The sequence below is a fragment of the Colletotrichum spaethianum genome, assembly GCF_022836535.1.
Source record: "Colletotrichum spaethianum MAFF 239500 DNA, contig01, whole genome shotgun sequence".
In the NCBI taxonomy this organism is placed as follows: domain Eukaryota; kingdom Fungi; phylum Ascomycota; class Sordariomycetes; order Glomerellales; family Glomerellaceae; genus Colletotrichum; species Colletotrichum spaethianum.
The window spans coordinates 588,600-605,194 of NW_026054771.1; the positions used below are offsets into that span (position 1 = coordinate 588,600).

At 56.1% G+C, this 16,595-nt stretch overlaps 2 protein-coding genes across 2 annotated transcripts; both read right to left on the reverse strand.

Annotated features, from left to right (window-relative positions):
- Window positions 1-1,272: 1,272 nt before the first annotated feature.
- On the reverse strand, window positions 1,273-2,169 carry ColSpa_00153 (uncharacterized protein; the record flags this gene model as incomplete). The annotated part of the gene is made up of 1 exon (XM_049266365.1): window positions 1,273-2,169. The coding sequence occupies one exon, from the start codon at window positions 2,167-2,169 to the stop codon at window positions 1,273-1,275; it is 897 nt and encodes a 298-aa protein (XP_049122322.1).
- Window positions 2,170-14,464: 12,295 nt separating this feature from the next.
- On the reverse strand, window positions 14,465-16,399 carry ColSpa_00154 (pre-mRNA-processing factor 31; the record flags this gene model as incomplete). Its single annotated transcript, XM_049266366.1, has 2 exons — window positions 14,465-15,931; window positions 16,070-16,399. 2 exons carry the CDS (start codon window positions 16,397-16,399, stop codon window positions 14,465-14,467), a joined length of 1,797 nt encoding a protein of 598 aa, XP_049122323.1.
- Window positions 16,400-16,595: the final 196 nt, after the last annotated feature.

Here is a 16,595-nt window from a genome sequence, read left to right on the forward strand (position 1 = left end):
CCATGTACATGTGGGTAAAACCACCGAGGAGGGGGGGGGAGGGATCTCGATCTCCAACGAAGATCCGAGATGGCCCTGAACATCACTCCATGCAAGGGGGGGGGGCGGTTCACTTGGGGCCGACGGACATGTTCTTCCCCCTTACCCAACCATCTTTCAGCTGATTTGACATTCACACCCTGACCCCTCCCCTCCTCTTATTCTTATTCTTCTTCTTCTCCTCCTCCTTCCGCTCGGCGGTCTCTCTGGAATTTTCCAGCCGCAAACCACATCGGAGGGTTTGATCGGGTCGATGATCGCCATCGGGTTCCTCAATGAAATTCTTTCTGAGGCCATGGTCAAACGCTAACGAGCCGTGTGAGGCTGACTGCTTGGAATTCGTTGGAAGACGTGAGGCGTGGCATAGAGACATTGGTGAGACAAATTTGCGACGAGATTTCACATGACACAGCTGTGAGAAGTAGCTTCTTGTTACTTTTGGAAACTTGTTCATAGATTTCGCCAAAATGGGCGGTTTGCGATGGACGCGTATGGTACCAAGATGGTGAGAGACTCTTGTCCTAGCCACCAGTCACCCATCGTTGGTATAGAATCGCCCACTGCCATGCGAGCGCGTCCTTTCATAGGAACTGCCTGCTCTTGTCCCTTGTGTTCTTTTTCAAGGGAAGTCCCCCCCTCTCTCTGAGATAGCCGTCGTGTATGTGTATCCCACTCCAACCCAGGAGTTGCCTTTCCTATCCCATAAACAAACAATCGCAGTGATGCGTCTGCCCCTCGAGTGGCCGATTGAATCGAGGATTCGGGTATGTGTACGAAACCGCGACAGAAAAAAAACGCCAATTCAGACAAATATCCGCCCCGGGGTAGTAACCTTGCAAGAACCAGAGAGAAAGAGAAAAAATAAAATAATACATCAACGCCGTTCCCTTTTGGTTGCCTGAGTCCCCCTCGTGTATGTGCAGGTGCGTCATTCGTATGCTTTGCGACCTTCTATTCCCAATACCCAATAAGAGGTATTAGTAAAAAATGAGAGAAATGTGGAAGCTCCCAGATAGCTTCCGACGTAAGAGGTAGCGTCAAATATGCTCAAACGCCGACCCTACAGAACCTCGTTGCTTCATCAATCATGAAGAAGAAGCGGGGGGCGATATAAAAAGTAGGGGTAATTAGAGAGGGTGCTCTGGAAAAGGATCGAGCTGTGCTGTGTCTTCGTGCGGTGGCAGTGTAGAAACTGTACAAGGGATGCCCAAATGAAACCCCGTCGGGAACCTCTTATGCGCCCTCTTGACACGCAACAGCCATAGCCAATGCGTCAAGTCCACTGCTGGGTGTCCTTGCAGCACTGGGGCGGTTGAGGAGAGGCAGGTTGAGGCCACGCATGTCCCACGCGCCGGTGGCAGCGGGTGACGGGAGCGGTGCCTGGCCGGGAGGGTACCCGTAAGGTGATTCTCCTTCCCACATTGGCTGGTCGCGAGTAGTGCGGCTGCTGGCAGCGGCCCTCGCTGAAGAAGATGAAGATCGTCGGCCCGAAGATGAGAGTCCACCAAGCGAAGAGCGAGCCGCGACCTTGGCCGAGGCGGTAGAGCGAGACTTGTCCTTGTAGTGAGTCTCGAGGTGTTGCTTCATGTTGTCGGCCCTGGTGAACTTCTTTTGGCAACCATGGAAGGTACACTGCACCGCCTTCTCAGCAGTGTGGATCTTGGAATGACGGGAAGCATGCCCGGAGGTGGTAAAGGTCTTCTCGCAGCCATGGCTGTCGCGGTAACGGCAAGGGTATCTCTTTCCTGGGCGCTCGGGCAAGGGCGATGTCGCTGAACTGTCCTCCTCATATGAGTTTGCGCGGCTGGTGTTCGCGTAGGTAGGGCGCTTCGAGGGCATGTCGTACTCGTCGTATGTGGGCTGTCCAGGGAATGCGCTGACTCTGCTCGGGTCGTATGAGGTGGGAGTCATGGGTGAGAGGGGATCGCTGCTCGCATTGGAGTCATATGAGTCTGAGCGAAGGAGCTCGGGAGTGTGGGGCGAGGAGGAGTTGCTGCGCGGCGCCGGGTGGAAAGGTTGTGAGATGACCTGGTTTGCTGTGTGGTAGCTGAGACGCTGGGGCATAGGCTGGACGGTGGGTTCGTCGTTCAAGAGGGAGACCTGACGGCCGGTGGCGTCTCGAACGTGCATTTTGAACAAGTTGGTTGTATATCGACGGGATATAAACTGTGTAAGTCAAGTTGGAACTGTATCCTCGTATTCCGCAGGTAGTAGTAGTAGTAGTTGTGTAGTGGTAGTAGTTGTGTAGTGGTAGTAGTTGTGTAGTGGTAGTAGTTGTGTAGTGGTAGTAGTTGTGTAGTGGCAGCAGGCGACGTCTAGGGGGCTCCCAACAGTGTCCAACGTAGAGATCAACGATGTGATGTGTCGGCCAGAATGATATGGTGTTATGTGGGAGGAGGAGTGGTTGTTGGTGGATGAGGCTGGACTGAACGTTGGTGAGGGAGGTGAGGGAGCAGAAGCAATGGTGCAGTGGACGAGGCGCGAGAGGGTGAGGCGCAAGTCAAGTATTATACCAGCTAGGCAGCTTCTTCACAGACGCAGCAGGCGTGGGCCATAAAGAGAGAGAGAGAAAGCTCGGAAGGGGTCAGCGGGTTGGGAGGGGGAGGGGGGTGGGCCGAAGCGAAGTATCTCAACGAGGGTAACTAAGGCTGGGTCGGCATGGAAGGACTAATCGTAGGGAACTGCGCAGGAGGAGGAGGAGGAGGAAGAAAAGCTGAATGGGGTGGGTAAATGTATGGGAGTGTTTTGGGGAGGGGAAAAGAATTGGGTATGGGTATGGGCATGGGCATGGGAAAGGAGAATTACGCACCTTTCGCACCTTTTGGTCCCTCACCGGGACGCCGTAAAAGGTACGTGGGCTGAGGTACCCGACTTGAGTTGTCCAAGGTTTAGATGCGCTAGAAAAAAAGGTACGTCCTCCATGTACCCGACCCGGCCTGTTGCGGTACGTGCTTTGCCATGTAGACAAGCAGGGGTCAAGCAGCAAGGAAAAACCGGGACCTCCAGGATTGAGGGTCCGGCCGAGGCGTGCGACACAACGCACATCACATTCGCTCACCCTCGCCCCCCCGCTGACGGGCCCCTTCTCTCCCCTTCCTCCTCCGTCCGTCCTTCCCCCCCTCTAGTCTCCAGTGTGTGCCAGTGTCCCCTCATCAGACCTCACTCTCACTTCACCCTCACGACACCCGTGGGTCATGCTCTGCCCACGTTACATCCACCCCTGGTTCCAACTCCCATGGTCTGCAGGGTAGCTCCCCGAGTCTTCGCGGCGGGCGGCTACGTACCCCGGGGTGGGGGAGAGGTGGACTCGGGGCCTGAGCTTGGGGCCTCTTGTTGTTGTTTTTTATTCTATTTTATTTTATCAGAGAACGGCGCACACGCACACATCACATCACATCTGGTTGCCGCCGTCTCCCTCAAACGCAGTGCACACGCACTCATCACGCCCATACGCCGTAGATGGAACAGTGACTAGCCTCGACTCAAGTAATTCTTCCGGAATGGAAGTGACAAGAAGATAAGGCGTGCAGTCACCTAGAAAATAGGGTCTTGGATGGCAAGGCAACAAGGAGGTTGAGTGGGTGATGTAGAACCAAGTTTTTCTCTCTGACTTTTGGCATGTCCCCATTCCTGAGCCACCCCAGTCCCCTCATTTGGTACTGTTCCTATTATTCTCTAATTTACAACCAATCATTTTATTCTGAAAATTTTCCCTTCTTAGGTTCCCCATCAATCGATCGGTCCCCCCTCCTCTGACGATGTACCCTCCTCATCTGTACGCACATGCAGACGCAGACTGACAATACTAAGACGGTTCTCGGGGCCGGCCCCATGTTTGCTCTTGCTGCGTACCTGGCAAGCCTGGTTCCCTTGGTCGTTCCATTCTGTTCTGGGCCCGTCCTCTTGTCGATTTCGATCACGGATTGCGCATCCCGTTGGCCTACTTCCTTGCTTTCTGACCTCGCTTGATGACAGGCCTTGACTTGTGGTCAGTCATTTCCTTCTTTTGGATGTGGCCAGCTCCACCCGTCTGAGGCGGTGGGAAACCCTATATCGTGGTATCCTTCCTTTTCATCGGTGATCGAACAACTGCTCGTGAGTCTAAACCAGCGCTTAGGAGCTGAAGCTCCGGCCGGCGGCGCATCAAGCCATACGTATCGCAGTGCCGGGTGTGTTCGTGACTCCATCGCGGCAATCGAGCATCGGGCGCATCGACGCATCGATACTTGCCTCGTGCGTCGACCTGATCCGCATAGTCACAGTTCATGTTAGACTTGGAACCACCATACAACCACCTCAAGCAACCGATCAGGTTAGGGCCAAGCCTCGTCGATGGTATGCACCACGCCAGCGTCCTTTGTTATTTGATTGAGACCTGCTTTCACAGAACCCTACGATGTGCGCTATTCGTCGTTCATGAACCCTGGATCAGCTCTTTTACACCCTAATTTTCAGGGTCATGCTAAACGTTTCCCGACTTCCTGGGAGGTGTCAAGGCTGTCCCGAGGTGATAGACCGCGATCATTGCCTTTTCGCGAACGAGGTGCTTGTCAGTCACATCTGCGGCGGAGCAGGCCGCCGGGCGTCCATCTGACCAGCATATACCTATGCTTCCACCAAGCATCATCTGTCCGCCAAACCTACAAGGTGTACCTACGTGGTGCCCCGGGAACGAATCGGTCAGTATCGTATCGCCAGAAGCACCAGAGGCAGATCGCGATCTCGAATCAAGTGGACGCACACCTGACTCGGCCGTAGTACTTTTAGCCCGGAAAAATATGTGAGACCCTGCACAAACCGAGGGTCCGCGAGTATGACGTCAGTGGCCGGTCAGGGCTGCGACGATGCTGCGAAAGTCCGACAAAGGTACTGCTGAGGCATGGCGGTGCCGAACCAGGCGTTCGAGGTTGTCCCTAAACAGAAAACAATCCACTTGTAGTGGGACTTCTGTTATGATGAGACTCTTGTCGGACCCAACCAGGCGGGAATACAGTCATCGTGGTGTTGGGGAAAATGCACAGGGCTCTGGGTATGAACAACACCGTACAAGGCCGTTGGCCGCGCCTTGTTGCTGTGGCCGCGACGCCATGAATATCGTCAGTCTTCTGCGGTGGTGGTTTCTTGATGAAGAGCAAATGGCCTGGGAAGAGGAGAGTAAGAGAGAGAGAGAGAGAGAGAGAGAGACTCCCAAACTCAACCTGGGGAGTGAGAGGGTACCTAACTCCTTGCGGCACCGGGGAGGTAGATACCACAACTGCACCCCCTACCTTGCCTATGCTGGCGCGAGGCACCAACAGCTGTAAAGGGCAGAAGAGAAGCGGCCGCGGTGTAAGACGCACCCCCCTCCCGGTCGCAGTCCCCGACCCTACGCACGCCCTGCAGGGCGCCGCAGTGCATGGTCTGGGAGGGAAAATTTCCTCCTACCAATGTCGTCATAGGTAGGTCAGGCTGATGAACGACATACACCCGACTGCGCCTGCCAGGGAGACATAGGCAGGTACATCCATCCCATTGCACAGAAGCTAGGAGATGACTGGAGTGAGTGATGGTTGGTACCTTAACCCTTGGCTGAGCCTCCTCCCCCAACCAGCACCAACTCCGGAGACAGGCGACTGTTTTGTTTCGCAACGTTCGTCCTCGGGTTGCGAGAGACTCTCATCGTTTCAACAAAGCTGGCCGAGTTGCCCGTTGCCGACGTGAATGGTTGCGCTTTGAAGCTCGATTCAACTCAATTCCACTCTTGCCGGCCCATCCGTAATTCGACCTTTTTTTTTTTTCTGAGAGAGAGAGAGAGAGAGAGAGAGAGAGAGGTTGGGAAGTCTAACGCCGTTTTTGTTTATGCTTTAACGACTTGAGTCTATGCGATTCCCAAAAGTAGGGACTCTTGGCCGCCATCGTGCGTAGCAACGACGGTCATCTGAGAGAGGCACGTAGCGTGAGTTGCTTCCCCTTGGGACGACTCACTGGGGCCCGAACTCCCCCGAGTGCAGGTGTCACCGGCCATCCTGCCCGAAATGGAAGTCTGCGCTGGGGCGGCGGGTAGCTTGTCAGGGTGCTGTAACGGATACCGTGCCTATGGATAATACTGCCGTCATCAAATCGGAGTCGCGGAGATCCCTCCATCCAGTCCGATGCTCCCATGAAATGACAGCCCCGGAGGGACAAGTTAGTTGGCCTGCAAGTGGTCGGCTGGCAGGCGGACCGGTCGATATTGGCTCCTGAACGAAAGGTTCCAGCCCAGCGGCAGCGGTGAGAAACACGTCCAAGTCCTCAATTGCGTGCGCAGGTTCGTTGCGATGGAGACGGGGCGAGTCGACATCCCGGGCGAGGGAGCCTTATCATGCTCGGACTGGAAGGTAACAAGGTCTTTCTCCCGAGTCCCAGGCCAGCCAGTCTGCAGCGAGAGGTAGTAAGTCTGAAGGGTCAATGACAGAGCCCGCTTCAAGGGTTTGACAAGGGCAACAAGGGGTCTCTTCTGGCGGCCTTGTGGCAGAAACGGGACCGGGGGGGGGGGGGGGGGGGGGGGGGGGGGGAGGAACCCAGGAGAGAAAGAATGGAAGGATGGAGGGGCCAGGGGATCGAACGGAAAGGCTCCCGATGAAGTGGAGACATGGTCATGCTGTGGCGTTGAAGGGTCGTTTGGTCTGCTTTGCCTTGCTCACTTGCCAGGCCGAGAAGAGAAAGAATCGACCTCGATCGAGATCTTTGTCTGTGGCTTGTGCGCAGGAAAAGGAAAAGAGAGTGTACGTATACAAGTCGGCAGACGTTTCTGTAGCGTTGTGGACATGCCAGCAAGCCTGGGCCAACCCCTTTCGGGCAAAGGACGGAGACCCGGCCTCGCCCTCTGGCAAAGATGATTGGCGGCCGCAGATTCCAGCGGTGCTGGTAGGCACGTGTTCTACTTTACCGTGCGCGGTTAGAGCAGACGTGGGAAAAGAGCGTGCGAAACTGAAGGCTCGTGAGTCCCTGCGGGGCGCCTTACCGTTTTGGTAGCAAATGATTCCCGTCCATCTGGTCGGTTCCAAGTCGGTAGCGCCGTTTCAACGCCGGCAGGGCAGTACGTATCCTTTCTCCTTCCCTGACATTGGATGAATTCCCCGTTGCCGGTCAGTCGGCGTTGAGCCATCTGGGAATTCCCCCAAAGCTATGGTGATCTCCAGAGGATTGTCGTCACGGATTGTTACCATCACCACCACACACACAGCCTGCGGAGAGACACTAACACCCAGACGCGCATTGCGAGATACACCACTCTAAGACAGAGGGAGGTCTCTTTCCGGCCACGCAAGACGTATTCCTACCTTGCGCAAGCAGGCAGACAACCTTGTTTTTGGACTTGTGGAATCCGAGGCTAGTGACATGGCATTCTTCCACAAATGCATCCTCAAGCATTCGTCCATGTCCAAAGTTTATTGCAAACTCTCCTCGACCCCCCCGCCTGCTCTCAACCACCTCTCTAGCCCTCGCCGTCGCCTTAGGATGAGTGCACTGCAGCATTTCCGTGTCGGTGGTGCTTAGCATTGCTCCGCTGCTTACGCGCCTGTCGGTCCTCTTCCGCGGCTCCCGTGGCCCTAGAAACGACTCACGTCAGTTGCCTTCTCCCGACAGTGACACTGGAAGTGGTCCGCTGGCGACAAAGTGGCCCCAGCCATCAAGAGAGCGGTCGCTACGTGTGTACTTGTGCACGCGAGTAAGACACCTTGCTCAGCATGCAACGAGGAAGCGATGCGTCCGGCGGTCATTGCGATAATGGGCAACGAGTTCATCAACTGCCTCGAGGCGCAGCGCTCAAATTTCCCCTCCACGGAAAATCTCTGTACCTCCCCTGTGTCGGGTGTGCATCCACGAGGTCGGTGGTTAGTTCATCAGAATTGAATCATCGCCGCATAGGACAAGGCCGACGCAACGCCAGACACGAACCTATCGACTCTCGCTAACCTGTTGTCCGTCTGTCCCGTGTTGCGGGGTCTTCTCCGGACGACATGGCTGGTCGACCGACGTTACCCTCGCACGCGGACGCGAGTACGGTGCACGTACAAGTCGATGGGAAGGCGGCGGCAGCGTCCCGCAAAGGCACCGCGGCCACAACTACACTAACAAGCTGTGCTTCTGCTACTGTACCAAGCTGTCCGACGCCAGCTCGGCGCCAGCATAATAAGGTGCGGTACCCCTAAAGCCGCGAACCAATGGCGCCGATGGACGAACTCATGGGATGTGGGCCGTCCTGAATAACACACCTCACTGGCCGGTGGCCTAAGGCAAGGATGGACACCAGAGTAGTGTAGGGATCTTGGGGCTAAGGAGCTCGCGGCATTGAAAAGGACAAAACCACTTTGGACGGCCGGTGCACGGGCAGCTTAAGCCCAGAGACAAACTCCCAAGGCAGCAAGTCGAGTACCTTTCGGATAGGACCAAACTGGAGCCTCAAGCTACAGTAAGATACGTAGCTGGCGAGGTCGGGCGAAAGGTGAGTGTGGAGGGAAGCTCCTATAGCTTCCGAGTCGAGGCGGACTTTCGAGACCCGACCGGGCCGTTGTCTCCAGCTTCAGCGTACGCGACTCAGCAGACTGTACGTATAGAATCATCCATCTGCGATTGCGATCTTGCGCTGGAGGAGGTTTCGGGGCGAGAAGCGGGAGGGCTGGGGTCTTCAGAGAGGGTCGGCAGCGCTAATGCTTCGCATTTCCAAGGAACGAGTCGGCGGGCTGGCAAAGCAAGTTTTCCCTCACCTCATTCTCTCCTTCGCGGCGAAAAGATTGAGCAGAGCGCACCACAGAGGAGGGTTCTGCGGCCGATTACTCTCACCAGTCGACGTCGAGATCTCGGGATTAGCAGTAAATCGGTATCGCAAGCCTGCGCCAATTGCCCGCAAAACGGGCTGGCGCAGCCCCACCGAGGGTTGGCGTGCTGGTCCCCTCAACTGCCATTGTCAACCCGGGAACCCCTGCCCCCAACCCTTGGTGCCTGCCACACTACGTCTGCGCCCTCTCCCCCGAATGGATGGCGTGTGGTCAAGGTTGCACTCCCTCATTTCAGAGAGGTACGTACTATTGAGGAACCCCACTAGGGACTCTGATCCCGATCCTTCCCAGGTCGCCCGGTCCCCTCTTCCCCTTCCGTCTTTTTTACTTCTTTCCCCTTCGTCTCTGCTCTCATTCTCTCTCTTTCCCAGCGCCCCATGTCCCTGGAGGTAAGGTAAGGTGTGGTACTATGGTATAGCACACCCCCAACCGGTACGTATCGTAGCTTACCCCAAGACAGAGCTCCATACGCTCCAGAGTTCCCCTTCGTGAAGGCGGAGAGCGCCCCGCTTCCATGTGTTGGCTACTTGTCCCTCATCGTCGATTTCTATGGCGCATCGTTGATTTTTTCGATCTCCAGGGTCTTCGCTGCCCGCCGAGCCAGTACCGTTCAATCAAATCAGACACGGAACACACACCAGTTCCGTTTCCCGTCAATCATGCGTCGGTCAGGGCATTTGCGTCTCCCAGAGATCAAATCTCCATCCCTGGCCTGGGAATCCCATAGCAGCGTTCAGATACGGATCCTGCTGAGTTTTCGCCGTATCACCCTTCACTTTTTACATGGGGGGGTTTTTTTTTATGTTCCCCCTCTCCGTCTAAGTATTCCACTCCTCCATCTTTCTTTGTCGCCGTTCTGCAGCCTTTGGTCCCTTGCCCCATGATGACGACGGAGGCCCCTCTCCTCCTCTCCACGTTCCATCCCTCCTTCCACTGTATCGTACTCCCTCAGTATCCGTCTGTTGCCTGTTTTTTTGTCCGCTACGTGCTTATTTCCGCTTATCTCAATCATAATACGGCGACCCGCCTCGGCTTGCTCCTCGCCCCCCTCTCTATGTATCCGCGAGCTACCCCATTAAACTACGAGCCCAATCCGCGAGCCCCACGCGCACGCCCCCATTTGGTTATCCCATTCCTCTCTGAGAAGGTCTAGCGCGCCGCGGACTCGTGCGTTCCTCCCACCAACTGTTCTCTTGGTCTCCCTTCTCGTCCCGCCCATTAAATAGATCGACGATCACGACCCCTATGGTACCAAGGTTCTTCGTTGTCGACGGAGCCCAACCCACCTACTGCGCCATCCTCAGACCCTGAAGACAATGTCGCACCGGCCGCTGAATATTTCCGCCTGATCACAACTGATCACCGATCGCGATTGACAGGTACGCAATGCAGTCCGGAGTGCCTGCTCCGGCAACGCCTGCTATCGCATATTTGTTGCTCGATCAATCTGCACGTTACCTACCACACGTACACACCCACGCACCCTAGAATACATGTCGAGGTGCCACGCCAGGAAGTAAAACAGGGCACCAGTTCCCACTCTCGACTCACACGTATCGGCTGAACAGCTGGACCTCGTCAACGTTAGGATCTCGAGCCTTGGCCAGCCCTCCGTCGCCATACGGTGCACCTTAATCAGTCAATGGCGCAATTCCCGTCCGCCTCCATCCCCGTTGCTCGGATCGGATTCGACGTTCGGTATGAGGGGGCAGGTCATCTGGGCTGTTTTCTCGCGCAGGGTGACGTCGTGGTGTCGTTCAGCGACGCATTTGGGTCCCCCAAGATGTAAAGTCTCCCGCTCCCGTAATTCTGGCAACCCACTGCGTGCCTTCGCTCCCAAGCGACACACGGCACCACGCCCAGGCATCCTAGCCTTTCAAAGTCCCCGGCGCAGTAGTTTCACCAGTCTACCGTGCCGGACGGATACATCGGTACACCTTGGCAAGGCCTGGACTAATCCGCAACTCAATTCTTCTCCACCGCAAACTGTGAAGCGGTACCTTCTCCCCACCCCGAGATGGAGCTTCATTCCTGACAGATCCGGATCAGGCTGCGCTGCGCCTAATCCTTGTGTTAAGCATACACTGTACTCCGTACAAACCGGACACAGCTTAGAGCAACGACAGCAGGGTGGAACGGCACAGGTTCGCTATGCCCGCGTCTAAACCTGCCAGAGGTTTTACAGAGATTGCAGGCGCTGACTGAATCAATCAACTGGCCGACTTGTCGTCCAGAACGTTTGAAACCATTCTACTCAAACTCCATCGTCTCAAACTCCTTGCTGCTTTGGCTCCGGGCCTGCCGTTCGGATCCCTTGGGCTCGTGTGCCCGATCGGTCCGGCTTCACCTCGGCGGACGAGCTACTCGTAGTTTCTGGCCGGTTTCTATTCTTGTTCTTTCCTTAAAACCTTCCTCTGGTTGTTTGCTTTGCTCATTCTCATTATCGGTTCGGTAATCTGAGTGACAGGCGTCCGGCGCTTTTGCTGACCCAGTTGGGGGAGTGGTTGTTCCCTGCTGCCATATTGCATAGCAGGCATCCCTCTGTGCTGTGGCTTGTCCGTCGGGTAAGAAGAGGTACCCCCCCCTCCGGCAGCCCAGCTGGCAATCAGAACAGTTCGAACCTAACATCATCAACGCGTCATGGGTCCTTCATCCTTACACAGTACACCAATCAGTACCTAGTTGCCCCTCTGAAGTGGTCCGTCTGTCTATCGGGTTTTGTCGACTTCGAGGCTCATTCATTCGGACGTGAATACTAGAGCACCCTACGCTTTGCGCTCGCTCGCAAGTGGCCACATCGTTGCATTTGTTTTGCAACTAGCAAGTCGAGGGTCAGATTCCCGCAACTAACGGCCCCCTAGGGGAGAGAAGCCAAACCAATTTGAACCTGGGATACAGACATGCCCATCGGTGTCCACTCCGTTACCAATCAGCCAACGGAAACCTGTGATTTTCCCAGGCCTTGGCCCTTCCATTGCGTACTGTACGTACTATGTACTATGTATTTCCTCCTTCATCCAACCCATTTCCTCAACACCCCCCTTGCTGTGTGTGTAGCCTAAGGTACCTCCTCCGAGGAAAGGGTTGCTCTCAACCGGGGCGTCCCCTGTGGACATCAGGACGATCTCTTGGTCCCTGAAGTTCTGGACCTTCTACCCGACATGGGGTTAAGCTGCAGCCCCAAAGTCAAATCTCGGAGCTACCATCAAAGCGAACTGCCAGAGCATGAGATTCGAGGCCCTTGCTGCTGCAAGAGAAGACGTCCACGGTGCCACAGAGAAGGTGATGAGACAAGCCACGGCCGACAAGAGGTTGCCATTGTGATGCCTCTGGGTTGTTGAGCAGGGACTTTGTCAATCTGCACTTGGTCCCCTTCTCCTCGTCTCCTCTCCTGTGATTGCGCGTCAGAAACCCCCCTTTTTCCTCAGCCCAGGGACCTCAGCAGAGCTCACCCTCACCGGGGTGGGGAATCCATCCATGTGAGGCAGTCCCTTCCTCCGCCTAATGCAGTGGTTCTGATGCAAGCTGCAGTCTTGATACCCACTCCACCCTGCAAATTCTCAAGGGACCGGGCTGTGACTTTTGACCCTCGCGCTCCGTACGTCATTATGCCATAGGGAAAATGCACACTCGGCCCCGCTTCCCCTTCGGCCGCAAACAAAATTCACCGATGACTCTCGCTAGATGCCGGGCCAACGGGAGTTCAGCCTTCCGGAATTGCCCAATATCCCAAGTACTACGTACAGCTTCACCAAAAAGGTAAGGGGAAAAGACGGAAGCAACAAAAGGAAAAAGAGGAAGCAATCCAAACTGTACAGGCGCCCCGACGCCCCCCGCCCACTGAGCGACCAGCAATGACTAGTGCGTCCAAGTACAGACTCTGGTTGACGGCGGCCCAGGGACCAGCGAATTGCGCAAGAAGGCACCCCGGGGATCTCTCCACGTCAACGTTCGCCCCCCATCAAACCCTAATGCCAAACGTCGATCTGCTCCCTTTTGCCTGGCGTGGTTTTTCTTCGCCGCCGGAATCGACTCCGGCGTCCTCGGGGTCCAGTGGGAGGCGACGGAGGGAGAATGCGAAAAAGGTGAGGGGGAGGTGAAGGCTCGGGGGTCCTGCTGTTTCATGGATGCGCATACCCCGGAAATCCCTTCCGGGTCCCAGCTGCTCGCAACGACGATAGGCTCGGGCGTTCGATCGCGTGGCGGCGTGCAGCTTGGGTGGTCTGATGCATGGCACTGGGGTGTGGTGGTGATGAAGGTGAGGGTTTTGAGCTCAACCTCTGTGGTTCGTGTCCTCGCACTTGATTCGCCGTCTCGTGCGCTCTGCTCTGTTCGAGCCTTCAATGCCTCATGTAAAATCGAGCTTTGCAGGCTTGTCGATTCTGCATAGTACCAGGTAAGGAAAGGGACTTAGGGGAGCGAAAGATGGTGGGGAGTAAGCTTCTCCGCAAACCCTAACAATAGCTGAACCTCGGGAATCACCATGATACACCACAAATCCAAACCCCCCCTCCCCCCAAACCTCCGCCATCAGAGGATATTAGGTTGAAGGCCTCACGCGGCGCGGATAGGACACCGTCCATGGGGTGAGGGACGAGCGCACAGAGGGAGTAGAACCGTTGGCCTCGGCCAGAACAGACAGGCATGGCCGCAAGGGCCATGAAAAAAGAAGAAAAAAAGGCCATCACGGCCCTTCCAGACCCGGACAGACTCTCGGGCTGCCGACGGCTGGCCCCTCGAGGTTTTCTTGTCTCTTCGCTTCCTCTTCCAATTGGAGAGACGAGCGTTTTCTGTGTCCGCTCTCTTGCGCACCCAACTCATTTTCAGCACAGAACATGGATCATCACCGCCGTTGACGCCCCCCCCCCCCTCCTTCTTCTAAGGGTCACGGGAAACATCGAAAAAGCTTCGACGAGAGGGGGGCGGGCGGGGAGAAGGGCATAGCGAGGGGGCTAGATTTAGCATGAACCGCAAGGACGCTCAGAGAAAGAAAACGTCAAGGTTGCAGACGAAGCTCATGGCGGCTTACTGACGACAACAAATGTACCTTTGACGCTATGAAGCAAAGACGTTTGATCGGCACGACCGTTGAGGTATTCCATGTATGCGAATTCCCGTTCTACATCCCAAGGTTTCTCAACTAGAAGCCGAGACGAGAGAGATCATGGGACTGCCGACAGGGCAGGTCATACAATTGCGATTCGCATTGTGGCCGGGAGGTGAAAGGCGAGCGCAGACAAACATCACGTCTTGACCCCTCCCCTTGCCTTTCCTTCGGCATAGGTACCACACCTGAGCAATGATATCGTCTCATTCCATTCCCTCACCCCCCCATAGGGTATGCTGTTTGCTGCTTTGACCTGAACTGGATAAAAATTTTGAACATAACCCTCCCAAAACGCCGCAAGCCGACTATGCCGGATGAGTGCTATGTCTGCCGCTGACCCCGTTCGCGGTGATGCCCCTCCATCTACTAGGGCCAGCTGCTCGGGTGAGAGATACGCTTCGTGAACCTTCTTTACCCTCCCCTCCCGGGCTAACCTCCCCCTCACCTGCTCCGTCTCCTGCTTTATGGAGCGTGAATCTCGCTTCCCCTCACCCTTCCCTCGTCCATTTGGCCTCTTTCAGCCGCTGCGCGGGGGTGGAGGTCCCATCTTCCCTGCGCCGGTGTCTACCCTCTTGTTGGGAGGCAAGTCGGGTTTCTTGAACCCTCCGCCATTGGACGAGGAGCCGGCCACCTGCGTGAACGTACCGCCCTTGAACCACCGGTCCTCTTCCGCCTTCCGCTTGCGACTGAGTTCAGCCTGGACCTTGGGGTCGACGAGCTCCAAACCCTGTACGGGCGTGAAGGCCAGCGACGACGCCGTGCCCGCTCCCGCGCCCAGAGACGTGCCGACACCTGATGTCCTCAGACCCTTGCCGCGGAGGTCAATGTTGGAGTTCGCAGACTGCCCGAACCCCCTGAGCGACGATGCGGCTCCGTTCATGGGCGTCGCGCCGCCCCATCCCTTGTTCTTCTGACTGAGCTTCGCCCTCGTGCGCTGGTCGATTTGCAGGTTGCGAATCCTGCCGTCGTTGCCCTGGCCGATCATGCCCATGCCTGCGGTGCTCTCTCCCGTGCCGTAGCCGACCTCCTTCTCCTCCTGGCCAAAGGCCATTCTGTTTTGTGCCTTGCGCAGCTCTGTCATGGCCGTCGCCTCCTTGGCCTTTCTTGCCCTTCTTCCACCACGTTTGCGGGATGGCTTGTCGTCCGGCACTGGCAGAGCTCGTGGGCCCTTGTTCGGGGGCGGCTCCGTGAGCTTCTCCAGCCGTGTAAGGCACTGCTCCTTTAGGTCTTCACCCGTAGAGCCGTCGGGGCTAGAGTGTATGCGGTCGACACGCGCCGCGAGCACGAGCTTGGCTGCTACGATGCGCATGGCCTGCTTCTTGAGGTCGTTGGGGATGCCCTGGATGATGGGTGAATGGTAGAGGAACCCCTGCTGTCTAACACCGATGTTCGTAGCCAAGCCCGCGGCACCAGCGCCCTTCTTCGAGCCCCATGCTGGGATGTTACAAGAGGGTGTCTTGGCCAGACCCGTGAGCCCACCGGCAGCGTTCAGCAGCTGCGCCGCCGTCAACGAACCGATCAAAGCGGTCAGGTTCGGCGCAAACAGATTCATGCGCGACTGGACGTATTCCGTAAGGGTTTTCTTGGCCTTGTCGAGGGAGATGACCATTTCGCATGCTCTGTACACGCGCTCCAGTTCATCCTGTGACATTTCTCGTCCCTTTGTTGTCGTGGCCTCCACCGTTACGATCATCAGGGATGGGCCGTCGAGAACTGATCGCAACGACACCTTGAGAGGGTTTTCCGTCGCATGCTGTAGTTTCTTGATATTTTCCGAGTCCAACGGCCCGTTGCCCAAGATAGCGACTACCTTTGCGTATTCTAGCGGGTTGGTGATGAGCGTCTCTAGTTCTGGGAATCGTATCGAGTAATGATCTCGGATGTACTTGTGCACCAAGACTATCTCACTATCGATGAGCGTAGATAGACTGTTCGATTGCGTAAGGAGGTGGTATTCAGGATGGTCTTCGATGTTGCCGAGAAGCTGTGTTGGGGTCGGTTGCGACTGGTAGTGTGCGATTTTCTGTAGCGTTCGAGTCACGATGTCAGGGCTAGTTCTCCCAAGAGAGGATGTAAACACTGCTTCAAGAGAGCCGACCGTGTTTTCAGGGGGTTAACTAACCTCTAATACGGGCTCGAGGGTCTGCATGAGACTGGCGACGTTGCGAACGTCGTTGACGCTGCCCAGCTGCATCTTCTCAACCTTGGCTTTGGCATCCTCGGCATCTTCGACAGGGTCGACAGCGCCTTTTGATATGCCTCCCATCTCCTCATCTTCATCATCGGGTTCGCTCTGGTCACCGTCGAGCTCCATGTCGCCGGAGGCCTTACGGCCGTTTGCCTCGGGCGCATTGTCGAGAAGGCCGAGAGGATCGTGGTCTTGCTGAGTGTCCTCGGCTTCAGAGCCAGAGTCCTCGAAATCCTGGAGAAGCTCGTCTGCGAGAGTGGCCATGATGCCGGTCGCAACTTCTGTAGTGTGTGTTTGATCGCAATATCGCGTGTGATGAAAAAACGGCGCGACGAGGAACGTGAGTCTGTAATGACGAAAAGTTATCTTTCTGTATGGAAGCCTTGCGAGGCTGCGTAGCTTTTACCGTGGCGGGTGGGTCTCCAGCCACACAAGCTTGTTATCGGAGTGGCTGGAACCC